Raw genomic sequence first — 15,216 nt, forward strand, 5'->3', positions numbered from 1 at the left:
GCTCGCCCCGGCAAAAGCAAGTGTCAAGGTCGAAAGATCAAACAGAACTAACCGATCGCGGCACTTTTTCACTTTCTTCAACCGAACTCACCGATCACGCCACTTTTTCCGTAAAGTCAATCAAAGTCGTGGGAAAGAAAAAGTTAATGTGAGAACAGTTCGTTGTTCGTATGTTAAATTAAGTCATTATATCTGAGCGTTTTGTCTGAATCGGACAATTTCTCCGATCGTTCCCCAAAAATAACAAGTTAGAAAATGAAACATTGCTTATATTTATCAAGATCTGGAATTATTCGAGATATTACATTTCGTTTGGTAAGAGACAACCGTCGATTACTCTAACTTTTGTACGACTATGAAATCACCAAGTCCCACGTACTGCGTGGTGAGTTTACGCACAAATCCAACCCCACGAGAGCACCTTTCGTAGCTTGCTTAACTGCCAAGCAGCTGCCGGAAGCAATATTGTAGATGGGGGTACCTTTCTGTAAAAGAAATCAGTAATGTAAATAGATGGGCACAAAAACTTCGTGCAATCAATTACCGTTTTCCTGTGCTTCCAAGCCTGATCGCCACCCATTTCGTGGCACTTATTCAACATTGGTGAACCTTTGGTGGCACTGGAGGGTGCTTCCAAGCACAACAACTGGCCAAGTACCAATTCCGCCCGTTCCGTCTCATACCACATTTGTGCTTTAACTCGCAGGCAAGGATGCAGCACCAAATGGGATCCTTTCTTCCACAGGCTCTTCTCTTTTGCACTCTCCGTTGTTACACACAGACTGCTGTTGCTCAACCGAATCTGAAAACTACTGATATAGTTGCGCTTCCGAGAGTGCCACGGTTGGAACTTGGGTTGGGACACATTACTATCTGTGGTTTTCTCTCCTGGAAGTTTTAGCTGCGGGTAGATGTTCTTCAAATACCATTCGAAGGATTTACAGTTTAGTCGCTTTCTCAGATCGTGACGATCCGTCAGGTCTCCTGGATCGACTTTTTTTGCTTGAGGTTGATTTTCCAGGAAATATTTTATGTAATCATCCATCCAGACACGAGATAGTCGAAGAGAGTTCCTTATCATAGTGTCTGAGCCATCAGGAGATCCGTAAGGCCGACGTTTTCGAAAAACGTGTCCTATCCTTGAACAAGGAACTAGTTCGATAGACCCTCCGCACTGCCATGTGCGGAAGGATATTTCTAGATTTTCTCCGCCCCATACATCCATCCCCATATCGTATTCGCCAAGATCCTTGAAGTATTGCCTGTCTACGGCAAAAAGTCCCCCTGCCATTGTTGGTGACTGGAATGGGCCAACAAAGTCACTTTCTTTTGCTAACGTCCCCTTTGGCAGGTTATCCCACTTGAAGTGTAGACCCCAGTTGAAGCCTCCTCGCACAAGAGGGCTTGACGAGTATACAAACGTATCGGAGTTTATGATATCGATAACTGGCATGGCCAGAATTGTTTTGTTCGTCTTGATTCGCTGCAATAACGGTTCGACCCAATCTACGTTCACTTCTATGTGGCTGTCCAAGAATATCAGCACGTCTCCCGTGGCATTCCGAGCACCATAGACACGTGATCGCATCAATCCCTCTCGTTCCGCATTTCTAATCAGTCTTACTTTACTGTTCTTGAGGGCATTCAACTCATGCTCTAAATTGTCCCGGAGATCATCCAAATCACTGCAATCATCGACTAGGATGATTTCATGAAGCAGATACGATGGCGTTCGGCGAATAATGGAAGTCACGGAGCGGACTAACGTCTCCAAATGCTCATTGTAGAAGCACATTATGATGGAAGCCGATGGAAGCACTTTATCGTAGCTTTGCTCGTGGCACCTGGAATAAAAATTGTTCAAAGTTATAATAACGCCAAGCAAAACGTATGATGTGTATTAAATTTAAAAAAATATATAATAATACAATAATATAAGATCACGAGGGACGAGTGGGGCTGATCTAAACATCTAATAAAAGCACGTGATTTATAGAAAGTTGCAAAAGCGCAAAAGGTTTGAACAAAGATACAAAAAATGATTGCAACTTGTTTCAATATTTTTTTAGAAACTGCCAATTCTACGTCGCTAGTCATACATAAAAGTAGAGCTAGCCATTTGTATCGACGCACAATGTATCTTGTGAACGCATCGAGTAACCTTAAGAAAATAACTGAATCTTATGTACAATTGTCTGAGGAATCGAATAAAAGTGGCTCTGATGGCCCACGGATTGTTATCATTATTATATACAAATAAACTCTTTGTAAAAAGTAAGTGCAGATACAGAACTGATACCAACTGTGTATCTAATAGTAACCTCATGCTTGAAAAAAGAGACTTAACTGGAACCAAATAGAGACCATACAAAAACCATAAGATAAGAGTTTTAGTATGATTTTTTATTAGAAAAGCTGGCCAGACATTTCTCTATTGGATTGTGACAAGTATTACTCTTGACATTACGACAAGTAGGGGAAGAGCACCAATTTTAGGCCCATCCACACGATTTCGGCATACTTTGTATGAAAATCCGAAAATTGGCCCAGAATTCTTATAGGTCAAAAATTAGTGCTTTTCCCTTATTACCATATGCATTACTTCAAGATTTTCCTAGGAATTTCGTCAGTAACAAATGAGATAAACACACAGATTTTAGCCCAAGCTTCCTTTCAGGTTTTATTACAAAGATTTGTTCAGGAATTCATTTAACGAATTTAATTATTAAGTTTATCTTCATAGATTACTTCAGAGATTCCAGATTTCAAAATTAAGGTGATTATAGAACGAAGCCAGACCTCAAATTTTCAAGAGCACAAGACTTGAGAACCAAACAGCGCTCCGCGTTGAAAATTTAACCCATTTGTCACCACCAGCAAGCAAGCAATTTGATTGGTTTTCAACGCGAACTGTTGTCATATTCTCCAGTCTTGTGCACTTGAAAATTCAAGGTTTGGCTTCGTTTTATAATTACCTTAACTTTTTCAGGAATTCCTCCATAGATTATTTCACACATTTCTCAAGAAAATTCTTAATCTTCCAGGATCTTGTACAAGATTACCGAGGATATCTTCATGAAATCAACTGCTGCTTCTTTCAACAGTTTCTTAAGAAATTCCGAAACTGTCGTGCATGATTTTTTTTTAATTTAGGCTAAGAATTTATCTTAGCAAACCTTCAGAAATTACTCCAACAACTCCTTTCGGCAAATTCTCCAGAAAATCTTCGAAAGATGTTTCCGCTCAGGCATTGCAGAATTCGCTCTCATTTGAGTATGAAGCACGATCAAAGCAAGTAAAGAAAAACACCCCATCTGTTGCGGTCCACGATCGCCAATGTATCACAAGTTGTAATAAGTCTGATAAATGGAAGTAGCGAACGAGAGCCCCAAAGAGAGAGCGATGATAAAATCCATTTTTCTCGCTTGTTTACCGATAAACTATCCACGAACTTCCAATAGCAATAGTGTCCCCCAGGACTAGAGCATGTTTAGAGGGGTTTTATCATGCAATAAACACTATCCCGCCAATCTGATCAAAGTTGTAGCAGTATACGATAAACAGTCTCTCATAATGTGCAGCATATTATAATAGTTACAGAGAGCGATACGCGAGAGATTTTCTCAATTTTAAAAGACACGGACACTTCTGTAGAAATTCCTAATGAACTAATGAAAAGGAGCACTCCAACATTTTTTCTGAAAGAACACTCCATTTATTGAGTTGATTTTCTAAATGTATAGCTAATATATATCATTGAAATAGTATTCAGTGTAATCCCTGGATCCTATTAGATGTTCTTAAAGAAATATATCGAATAAAATCCAGATGTGTTAAATGCTTTTGTCAAAAAACAAATGCTGTCGTTTTTTCACAAATGCTTATAATTTTGAAGTCACTTTTAGTCACTATTCTAATCATTTTAGTCAATAAAGTCACTATTATTTTGCTGTCTGATCGCTACCAGCCCTGTGAATGAAACTTTGAGGGTATTCTTGTAAGAACTGTAAAAATCATTGGAGGAATGCCTGAAGGAAAGCTCCTGAAAGTGCTCATGAAATCTCTGTAAAAAATCACTAGACTAATTCCTTGAGTAGTTTGCAAGGAGAAATAGGAAAATAGTGACTTTAGAGACCATTTTGGTGAAAAAAGATACTTTAGAGATTACTATGTACATTTTCCATGTCGACTGGCGGCCAAAAATATTTTTGCCATACCATGTCAAACATATGAGATTTAAGATGCAAATTTGATGTTTTGTTTTCAGAATCATCTTAATAGAGTTTTGATTTAAGTATTGATCTTCGAGGAAGACATGGAAAATTATGCACTTCAAGTGTTATGATTTCAAATTAACCCTCTAATACCCAAATTTTTATTTTATTTAGTTTCGGACAATGAATTATTTTTATTCGCAAATCTATGAATTTTGGTTTTTGATTTTTATAATTTTTATTTTTGAACATCCCTATCCTTTTTCATCTTGAAGCCTCTACGGTACTTTTAACAATATTATTTTTTTCTGGATTGTTTTTTATTTTTCCGTGTAATTAACGGAAAAACATGCTTGAAATTATGTTAATACCAGCTTGATGCTTCTTCTGCGATAGGTTGATCATACAAAAATATAAAAGGTACGGCGAGGTTGGGTATTAGAGGGTTAATGAAATCAAATAAAAACCGATATTTCTTACTTTTCTTAAGCGTATTTCAAGTACTGAGACTTACTCTTTACGAGTTGACATGAAAATGGATTGATTGATTCATACAATTCTTTCACTATTGTATTTATCCAGGATTCTTACTTGTTTGATCGAAAAGACCGGGAAATCCACAGGTAAAATTGTAGATTTGTTAAACATCTAAATGATGTAATGTATGCTACAAATGATCACAAAAGAATTGATAGTGTATTATTGATAGAGTGCATTAGAAGGGTGGGTTTCGGAATCTACTCCACCTCCCTCGAAGAAGCATATGGCGATATTTCAAGCTGCATCCCAACCATGCGATGGTCCATTATTAATCGTGACGGACTCAGCAACTGCAGACAACCACTAATACCCACCCTTGGATCCAAGGGCTAAACTCAGAAAGTAGGCGCATAACCTTTATGTGGACTCCAGGTCATGAAGGCATAACCGGAAACGAAGAGGCTGACCGCTTGGCCAACCTTGGACGAAATGAACGACCATTGATACGAACTACGCCGGCTGCAGATATAAAACTGTGGCTTAATGGGAAGATAAAGGATGCATGCAATGCTGGTAGGAACAAGAAAGAGAATGCTTTACACGGAAAATAAAAAAACACTACCGATAGATGGTATGATCTGCCTAACAGATGGAAATGTGTCCTCTCGAGGATCAGAACTGGTCACACCCGAATCTCTTACAATTTCGGAGGTTTTACTGGTTTCCGGAAGCAATGCGAGAACTGCTGTTGTCCCTCCATGGAAAGGAAAGGTTGAAATTCGGAATATCCAGCATCAGATCAGCGCTACAAAATGAGCGAAATAGTGAATCCAGCCTCATAACTTTTCTCAAGAACGCGGGGATGTATAAAGCGATCTGATCTAAAAGGAATGGCAATACGAATACTTGAGAAGAAGGCAATTAATCAAAGGTTTCACGCCATAAACATCATACGTAAACCTCAATAACGCACAAAATATGTATTGAATAGAACAAAATAGTGGTGAACTCGCCTGGGGCGGGGGGACGGACCTGGTGTAGTGGTTAGAACACTCGCCTCTCACGCCGAGGACCTGGGATCGAATCCCATCCCCGAGATAGTCACTAAAATTATAGTGACGACTTCCTTCGGAAGGGAAGTAAAGCCGTTGGTCCCGAGATGAACTAGCCCAGGGCTAAAAATCTCGTTAATAAAGTCAAACCAACCATCGCCTGGGGCGAAAAACCACTTTAATAAAGAAAAAAAAATTAGTTTGGCCAATAGTGCATTACTCAGCAATTGAAGTTTAAGTTTTGGGGCAGTATAATAATTTTAATAGAAAATTGGCTCCGTAATGCTTTTATCGCTTTAGCTTGTGAAAATCGATTAATTGTGAAGGACTTTGGCGGCATGTAATTGCAATATTTCATTGAAAACTTTTGAACATGCTCGACAGTATTATAATACCGAATTATTCTGTTTAAAATTAGTGTTTTTCATGAGTGTAACCAAAAAGGGCGTAACACAAAATTTCGACGATCTTTTCATTCAAAACTCCGCCCAGAGGTTATAAATAACTGAAAAAAAACAACTGTAAACCAAATTTTGATGGCCTATTTCTTCTGATAATCATGACCAATAAGAACCCGGTGAAATATCTCAGATTTCCTTCGAATTTGTAGACTCATACAATCAAAAGTGCATAAATTTAAAATGGACCCTACGTTTTTTTCAGAAATGCAGCTTAGCTACAGAAAACGATAGGTGAGCACAGATTTGATGGCGTTTTTTCTGATAATAACGGTCATTTTTTTTTATTTTTGACCACCTGATCGCCCATAATGGACACCTTCAATTGAAAATATACTTTTTAGAGACTTGCATTAAAATAATCATAAGGGCGTAACTGCAATGATCGATTTCTCTTCATCGATTTTCTCTTAAGCTAATAACTTGCCCAGGCAAACGTTTTTGACTGCTATTTTTGATTCAATAGAAACGACTCATCATCCTTCGTCATGCTGCATCGTAAAATGTCAGGGAAATTGTGTGGATTTCGTGTACACATTCGAAGAGAAATCGATCACTGCAGATACGCCTGTATGATACTTGTTGCGATATTGGAAATGAAGGTACGCACGCGATTCACGGACAGTATAAAATATAACTTTATTTGCTACAGGTTACAATTACTAAAAACGTGTGAATCACTTGCTATCGCAAAATCTAACTGATGACGCCTTCCGGGTCATACACCGACGATCGTGTTGGCATCTGTCAGTCTGACACCTATCAGCTGAAGAGCCCTTGTGGCGATGTCGGTGAGGGGCCTCTCAACACCTCCCCCTTTTAATAAAGTTGATAAGGTTCATATCTCACAGGCGGTCTACGAACCCTCGTAGACTGGCGAGTAGGAATCGGTTGTTGCATTTGGTTGCCTGTGGGACGGCGTTGGTTTTCACGTTGAGTGGGCTGCTGTTGAAGTCCTGGTTGCAGAGCAGGGCCAACTGCAACCTCCGAAGCCGATGTCGTATTGAGACCGCAATTGTCCAGCAAAATACTAAGGGGAATTTGAAGGTCATCTGGTGACTGCGCTTGTTCTTGGTGATCATCGGGTTGGTGGCGAGTTCGAAGCTGGTTGCAGTGAGATCTAATTAATGTTTGCTTCGAAATAATCCAAATGTTGTACATCACTTTGCCTATGCGTTCCACCACTTTCCCAGCTTCCCAGCTCCAATTATTATTATTGTACACCTTAGCCCAGACAAGTTCTTGTGGAGTGTACTCTCTCGGCTTTGTACTATGCTTTTTGTTGAATTGTTCTTCTTGTCTCGAGTTCTTCAAATCGTGGAACTGTGAAGGTGGTCGTAACAGCGCAAGTGATGTTCGAACTGGTCTGCCAACCAAAATTTCTGCGGGAGATTTTCCAGCTGGTGCGCTGCGGCATGGTGTTGACCGGTAACATTGGAGAAAAGTGTCGATGGCTTCATCTAATGATTCCCCTCCGGCGGTGATTTTCTTGAGCGACCTTTTAAAGGTGTCCACGAACCTCTCTGCGAGGCCATTCGACTGCGGGTGGAAAGGAGCAGTTTTCAGGTGGACTATAGCATTCTTTTCGCAGTACGATTCAAAGGCACCGCTGGTAAATTGTGTGCCATTATCTGTTACCAGTGTTTCAGGAATCCCGAATCTGGCGAAAATACTGCGAAGCATGCGTATGGTTGCTGCGGTGGTGATTTCCTTGGTTCGTACCACCTCGGGCCACTTGCTGAAGGAGTCCACCAGGATTAAGTAGTACCATCCATCCTGTGGACCTGCATAATCTAGATGCACACGCTGCCACGGCTTCTCAGGTGCAGGCCACGATTCAAGTGACGTCTTACGATCAGTTTTTGCTACGGAGGCACATGCGGTGCAGGTCTGGACAAGATCGGCAATATCTGCGTCGATGTGTGGCCAGTAGACATACTGTCGGGCGATTGACCGCATGCGTTCCACACCCGGGTGACCTTTGTGTAACTGATGGAGCACCCGTTTACGGAACTTTGGTGGAACAACCAGTCGTTCTCCATACATTAGGCAATCGGCTACAATGGTGAGAGAATCACGGCGCAAATAAAACTGTTGCACTGAAGGATCAGATAGATCCGTCTTTTTCGAAGGCCAACTTGTGTTGACGAACCGAATGACTTGCTGTATAGTCTCATCGGCTTTAGTTTCCGCTTGAACTGTCTTGAACGATAGCGGAAATACTTCTAACGACTCGTTGATAACGCTTTTGATCGAGTACTCCATTTCGAGATTGGCAATGACGATTTCCTCATCTGGGCGCATGCGGCGATCCATCAATCGTGACAAAACATCAGCGTGCCCAAAGCTCTCGGTTGAGATGTAGCGGATTTCGAAATCGTAGAGGAGTAGGGTCAATGCCCATCTTTGGAGACGATTAGCCGTGTACGTCGGAATCCCCTTTTTGGATCCGAAAATAGCGAGTAGCGGTTTGTGATCCGTCTCGAGGGTGAACTTTCGACCGAACAGCATTCGATGAAAGCGGGTAACGGCAAAAACGAGTGCTAAGCCTTCTTTTTCAACCTGACTGTAGTTACTTTCAGCTGCTGTCAGGCTACGGGAAATGTGATACACTGCCTTGACCGTCCCGTCAGGAAACTGGTGTGCAATTCGAGCTCCCAGCCCAAATGCAGATGCATCGGCGGATACAATTATAGGCATCTTGGGGTTATAGTGCGTAAGGAGTAACGGCGATTGCAGGATTTCTCGAAATCGATTGAATGATGCTTGGCAAGCGGGCGTCCACTCGAATTTCGTTCCTGCTTTTAGCAGCTGATCCATGGGGTGTCGTAAGTTGCGCATATCCTTGACGTACTTGCCATAATAATTTACGGCTCCCAAATAAGAACGAAGCGAAGAAACGTCGTGCGGTGGTGGCATATTAACGATTGCTGTCGTCTTCTCAGGATCTGGCCTAATTCCGTTACCATCCAAAATCTGCCCCAGGTGCTTGACTTGCTGCATGCCAAAACTACATTTTTCGATGCGCACGGTGAACCCGTACTCTTTGAGCCGCTGGAGAATGAGTTGCAAGTTGCGCTGGTGCTCTTCCTCGTTGCGACCACCTACCAGGATGTCATCCAGATAACCAACGGTATACTCGAGGCCAGCCAACATTGCGTCCATCAGCTGTTGGAAGGCTCCAGGGGCGGATTTGATACCTGGTGACAACCGTGTAAACTGGAAGAGGCCCTTATGCGTGTTGATGGTCAAGAGTGGTTGGCAGGCAGGGTCCACTTCTACCTGCAGATACGCATCGGACAAGTCAATATGACTAAAAATCCGACAGTTGGCCATCTTTGCAAATATATCCTCTGGTAAAGGCAATGGGTAATGATTTGCCTCCAGCACGCTGTTAAGGCCTGTTGAAAAATCCGCACAGATGCGAACGGTTCCGTTTGGCTTCCGTACTGCGACAATGGGTGCCGCCCAATCGCTGAAATCCACCTTTTTTAAAACGCCCAAGCCTTGTAGTCGCAGCAGTTCGTCCTCAACTGCTTGCTCCATGGAATATGCTACCGGACGTTTTGGTCTAAACACCGGTTTGGGGTTGCCTTTGAGTACCAGTTTGACGGGAGTCTTGTTGCATAGACCCATCTCACTGGTAAACACCTCAGGATACTGCGCTTGAAGAGCAACCATCTGATGTGTTGGCTGCGACGTTATCTGGTTGCAGAACGAAGCGATCGGATGATCCCACAAACCAAATAAGTCCATCCAGTCTATGCCTAGAATGTCGAGATGGACGTTAGGAGATGCAATAAAACACTTACCCCCGCGTGTGATGCCGTTGAGGGTAATATTGCATTCCAGTTCCGCAATTAGCTGAAGTGGTTCTCCGGACGCTGTTCTGGCACAAAATACTGCTGGTTTTGCACTCGGCCGACCAATTTTGACCCATGACCGATGCGAAATGATGGAGATGTCGGACCCTGTGTCCAACTGGAGACGAAGAGGGACATTGTTGAGTTGGAGATCGACGAATTTCCTACGCTGGCCGACGCTTCGGATTGTTACCGTCCTCGCCAATGGTTGATTCCGCATCTTCTTCTTCTTTCTCTCCGTACTGGCTGCAGTATTGCTTGATTTGGACGAAAAGCATGCACAGTAGCCTTCACGATGCCCATACTTTCCGCATTCGTTGCACCGATGGTCCTTGAATCGGCAGTCCTTACTGAAATGCATGCCCCCGCATGACCAGCAGGGGGTCTTAGGTTGCTCATGGCTCTTATCTGCCGACGCCAGCCGCTTCGGTTTCGTCCGCTTGGGGTAAGCGATCGCATTCACCGATGACGAACAACCTTCAACCAACACCGTATCCTGCTTCAGGTTGACTAGGGTGTTGCATTGCTCCACCACTTGCTGCAGGGTTAAGTCCGCCGATTCGTTCAGCTTGTTGATTAGGCGCATCCGAATTTCAGACTCTTGCTTTGATTTAAGGCCACAAACGAAAATGAGGCACTTAAATTGCTCTTCCGTCAATTCGGATAGCTTGAAGTCGACGCACGCCTTGTTTACCTTACAGGAGTAAGCCAGGTAATCATCTCCGTCGTCCTTATTGGTCTGCAAGCAGTTATATCGCCGTCGGAATGTGGAAACTGTGGCACCAAACAGCGATTTAAGTTTAGAGACCGTCTCTTCGAAGGTAAACTCCCGAGCGAGCTTCGGAAGGATGAAGCTGTTGTAGCGCTCATGGTCGGGTGGGCTCAACTTTCGCAGAAGAAGTCGCACTTTTGCTGCGTCATCCAATTTGCCGGCATCTTTGTCGAAGAGGTCAACGTAACGGGAAAACCAAGCGTCGAATGTGTGCCCATTCTCCTTATCGTAGGTGAACTCCGCCATGTTGCTTGACAGAGAGTCCAGCACCGATTCGTCGCGGGACAAGTTATTGACGGCAATCTGTGTGGCGGTCAGCTGCTGCGCAAGTTGCCTCATCAGGGCTTGCTGATTAGTCAGAATGTGTACCACAGCCTCTGTCATGTTTGTTGGCTGCGGCTGCCCTCCTGACGCTGATCCTCCGTTAGTCTCCGCCATTGCACTTTATCCCCGGTCTTCCGATCCACAAAAATGCGGTATTTTTCGACGAACGCGCAACTTTTTCGCACGAAAACTTCTGTACCTCGTCGCCACTGTTGCGATATTGGAAATGAAGGTACGCACGCGATTCACGGACAGTATAAAATATAACTTTATTTGCTACAGGTTACAATTACTAAAAACGTGTGAATCACTTGCTATCGCAAAATCTAACTGATGACGCCTTCCGGGTCATACACCGACGATCGTGTTGGCATCTGTCAGTCTGACACCTATCAGCTGAAGAGCCCTTGTGGCGATGTCGGTGAGGGGCCTCTCAACAATACTATATACGAGAAGTCTCTAAATACCGACCTGCTACAAGCCCTGCCAATTTTACCCAAATCCCTCATTTCATCAGCTATACTTACAATTTATGTCTCGTATCGGGCACCCCTCGAAACGGACCGATCTTATTGCTAACCAGCACATTGAACGCGTGCTTCCTGTAGCCAACATCTCTGATGAATTGCTCTTCGGAATTCCGCACCATGCCAAATTCGTCTGTTCCATTTGGCATTATTGGCTGCAGCTCATCCATTAGTTTGTGGCTTATCTTTCTAAACTCCTGCTCCTTCCGATACCGGTTATATTTATCTTTGAAAAAGCTAAAGCTCTTCCCGGTGTCTGTCTTTCCTTCTAACGGATCCAGTCCCACCAGATTGTTCTGGTGACCGTTTTGGAACATCATTTTCTTTTCCACTTCCTCTGTCTGTTCCACAGGGCCTATCACGGCCAAAGAATTGCCACTATCTCCATGGCCGCGGAGCCCAGCACCAGTGGGTATGGAAGCAACAGATGTGGAGCCACTACTCAAGCTCCAGTAGAGATACAAGCTAACCGACCAGGTTAGCGATGCGGCAATTACGCCCCAAAGAAACGATTTGCTCACCATCTTTGAGATTCTGGAATAAATCGAGATAATTAACCGTTACTGTTATATTGCAAAGGCCAAAATGTTATCAATCGCGTGGTACAGTTACCCCACAGTTATGCATAGCACACAGATGTGGATCAAAGTTGGATTAAACGGATATTAAGTTGCAATTACGCAGAACATATTTTATCTACGCAAATCGTAAATCTATCATTTTTCCCGCACGTAGGAACTAAACTGTCAGCCATATTCCTGGAAGCGTTGATTCATAACTGTTGGGGCATTGGAATCACACCACAATAATGAATCAAAGGCGAGAACGCATGATTCCATTAACATTTCGCAGATAAATTGCTGTTATAGTGATCTGATCCATAATATAAGTCGATTTAATCCATAATAAGGACCATCCTCTCCCACTGATCCTTATCTTTGGGATGGACAACGTTTGAAATTTCTATAGAAATCAACATTTAATTGCGAATTTACTGCAAATGTTTAGATGTAATTCTAAAAAAAAATATTCTTCAGTGCCAGGGAAGTAATTTTGTTTTGTATAGCGTCACCATGATTTTTAATCATATTTTATTCTGAAAAATGACCCTTAGTTGTTCCATAACTGTGGGATGATTGTACTTCCGATAGCCAAACATTCACAACTTTCGCGAAGATACTTTCACTTCTAGGTGCATTCCTGGGCGCTTCCCAATTGTCCTACCTTTTGGGTTTGTCTTTCGTCATTTACTCGGATGAGAGTTTAATGACCATCCGTAAACAAGTTCACCTATTCAACATAACTTGGAATAACAATTAAAGTACGAATATTGACCGAATAATAACATTTTTGAGCACATTTCTATCACGAATTGCTGTTTTTGTTGAGAATGGAATAGAATATCAAAATCACCAGCAGCGAAACGCCAAAAAGCGATGAATGCGACATCTAGGAGAAAATCACCCAACTACATCGAGCCAGAGCTGCCATTTGGACTGAGAAACCCGGTTCATTTGGATCTATCTGTAGGTGGGTTCGTTTCCACATTCATTGAAGCATCTTCCCAAGCAATAGCTTGCACGTCTTGTAGATTTATGTGATCATGTTTTTGGAAGGAGTTGTGTTAATTTTTATATTAGTATAATTTCAAACATTAGATGCAGTTTTTATATCTAGTTTAGGGACAAAAAGTTGGATTATATGTTGTTTCGGAAGAAAATGATTCTTTCAAGAAATTTTCGTTTATTTCCAATTTGCTCCTTTCAACGACGTTTCATCTTTCGAGTTTTGACACCCACCCAAGTATTCTATGTTACACGCAAAAAAAAAGTGTGCGGTATAAATTACCATTTTAGGGGGTTAGCTTAAGCGCTCGCACCGGCAATTTTCAGCAGACCAGAAATGCGCTTGATTTTACCATGCAGAGGCATGCCTCTATAATCGAAAAATGTTAGGCTATTCAGTGAGGATCCTTTCGTGTAGGAATTTTTTTCGACTTACACTGTTTTTAATATCTCTATGTCGAGTGCTCTAGGATTAACATATCTATTGCTGGGTTAGTTATTAGTCAGGTTTCTTTTTAGAGACTTGGTCTCTATTTTAATGCAAGTCTCTGGAAAGATCTATTTTTAAGGAAAGGTCTCATAAGTCTCTATTGTAACCAAAATGGTCTCTACCTACAGTCTCTTTTTTCCTTATCTTGCTTTCAGATAATTATGATGCAAAATTTCTTCTCATATTTCTCGAGAACAGCTTCATAAACTCTCCAAGTGATTTCTCCAGAGATTTCATCTAGAATACTATCAGGAACTAATACAGGGTTCAGACACATAATGCAGTATACAGTAATAATACAGAAAATCTTCATGATATCTCTCTACCAATTCATTCAGTAATTTTTCCAAGGATGCTTTAAGGAATTTCTCCAGAATTTTCTTCGGGAAATCCTTGAGCACTTTAACGTTACTACCTCCAGTTGTTTTCTCAGGTATTATTTTGAAAAATTTTCCAACGACTATCCTAGGATTTCTTTCAGATATTTTTTCACTAACTTTTCAACCAAATTCTCCAGTTGGTACTGTAAGAGATCTTCCAAAGATTCCCACAGAAAATCAGCAAAGGTAAATTTCAAAATTTTGGGTAAAATCGTCAAGGATTTTTTTTTTTTTCAAGAAACCCGACAAGAATTTCAATTTTCCAGCATTTCATCCAATGATTCCTGGAGTTCTTAGGCGTCATCCACAAATTACGGAACGCTCGAAGGGGGGGGGGGGGGGGGGGGTAGGCGCAAGCGTAACGACTTCGCCAATTTCAGCGTTACGTAATAAATGGATGCTGCCTTACAGATATTTTTCATTGAATTTCACAAAAATCCCTATTGGATATTCAAAAATTAATTTAAGGTTGCACACCAGTTACAGCAGTTTGTTTTTTCCAAAATTCCTTCACAAAACCCTACGGGATATTATTCAGAGATTCAATTCATTTTTTTTTTTCAATTCTCTTAGCAATAAACTAGGAAATATTCTAAAATTTCCTAAAGAATGAGATATATCCTTATTCGTCAAGTATGACTTAAGAACTTACGCAAGATTTAACAGAAGCTACCCTAAAATTTGCTTTAGGAATACGTCACGACTTAATTTCTCAGCTTGCTGGAAAATTTCATTCACATTTCCTTGGAGAAATACATGGAAAAGTCCTGGAAGAATGCTTGAAAACGTGTTTTGAAAACTTTCTTGAGAAATCTCTTAGAAATATTGAAGGATTTTCCAAAGAAACCTAAGAAGCAATCTATGGATTAGTTCCAGAAGGTATGCTTAAAGAAATAGTTGGCTAAAATTTCAAAGAAATTCTGAGAAAACCCTGGAGATTTCTTGAGAAGTTTAAGGTTAAAATTTCAACATGTTTTCAACGGAATCTTGGAGGATGTGGTAGAAAAACTGACTGGAGAATCACCGGATAAAGTACTGGAGAATTAAGGCAGCGTCCATTTATTACGTAACGCTAAAATTGAAATTTTTCG

At 41.6% G+C, this 15,216-nt stretch overlaps 1 protein-coding gene across 1 annotated transcript; it reads right to left on the reverse strand.

Annotated features, from left to right (window-relative positions):
* Positions 1-248: 248 nt before the first annotated feature.
* On the reverse strand, positions 249-13,133 carry LOC5569943 (polypeptide N-acetylgalactosaminyltransferase 35A). The gene is made up of 4 exons (XM_001658789.2): positions 12,915-13,133; positions 11,691-12,224; positions 545-1,844; positions 249-485 (listed from the first exon to the last, which is right to left on the reverse strand). Exons 1-4 carry the CDS (start codon positions 12,935-12,937, stop codon positions 354-356), a joined length of 1,989 nt encoding a protein of 662 aa, XP_001658839.2. The 5' UTR covers positions 12,938-13,133; the 3' UTR covers positions 249-353.
* Between the last annotated feature and the right edge of the window lie 2,083 nt (positions 13,134-15,216).

This window comes from Aedes aegypti, chromosome 3 (genome assembly GCF_002204515.2).
Source record: "Aedes aegypti strain LVP_AGWG chromosome 3, AaegL5.0 Primary Assembly, whole genome shotgun sequence".
NCBI lineage: Eukaryota > Metazoa > Arthropoda > Insecta > Diptera > Culicidae > Aedes > Aedes aegypti.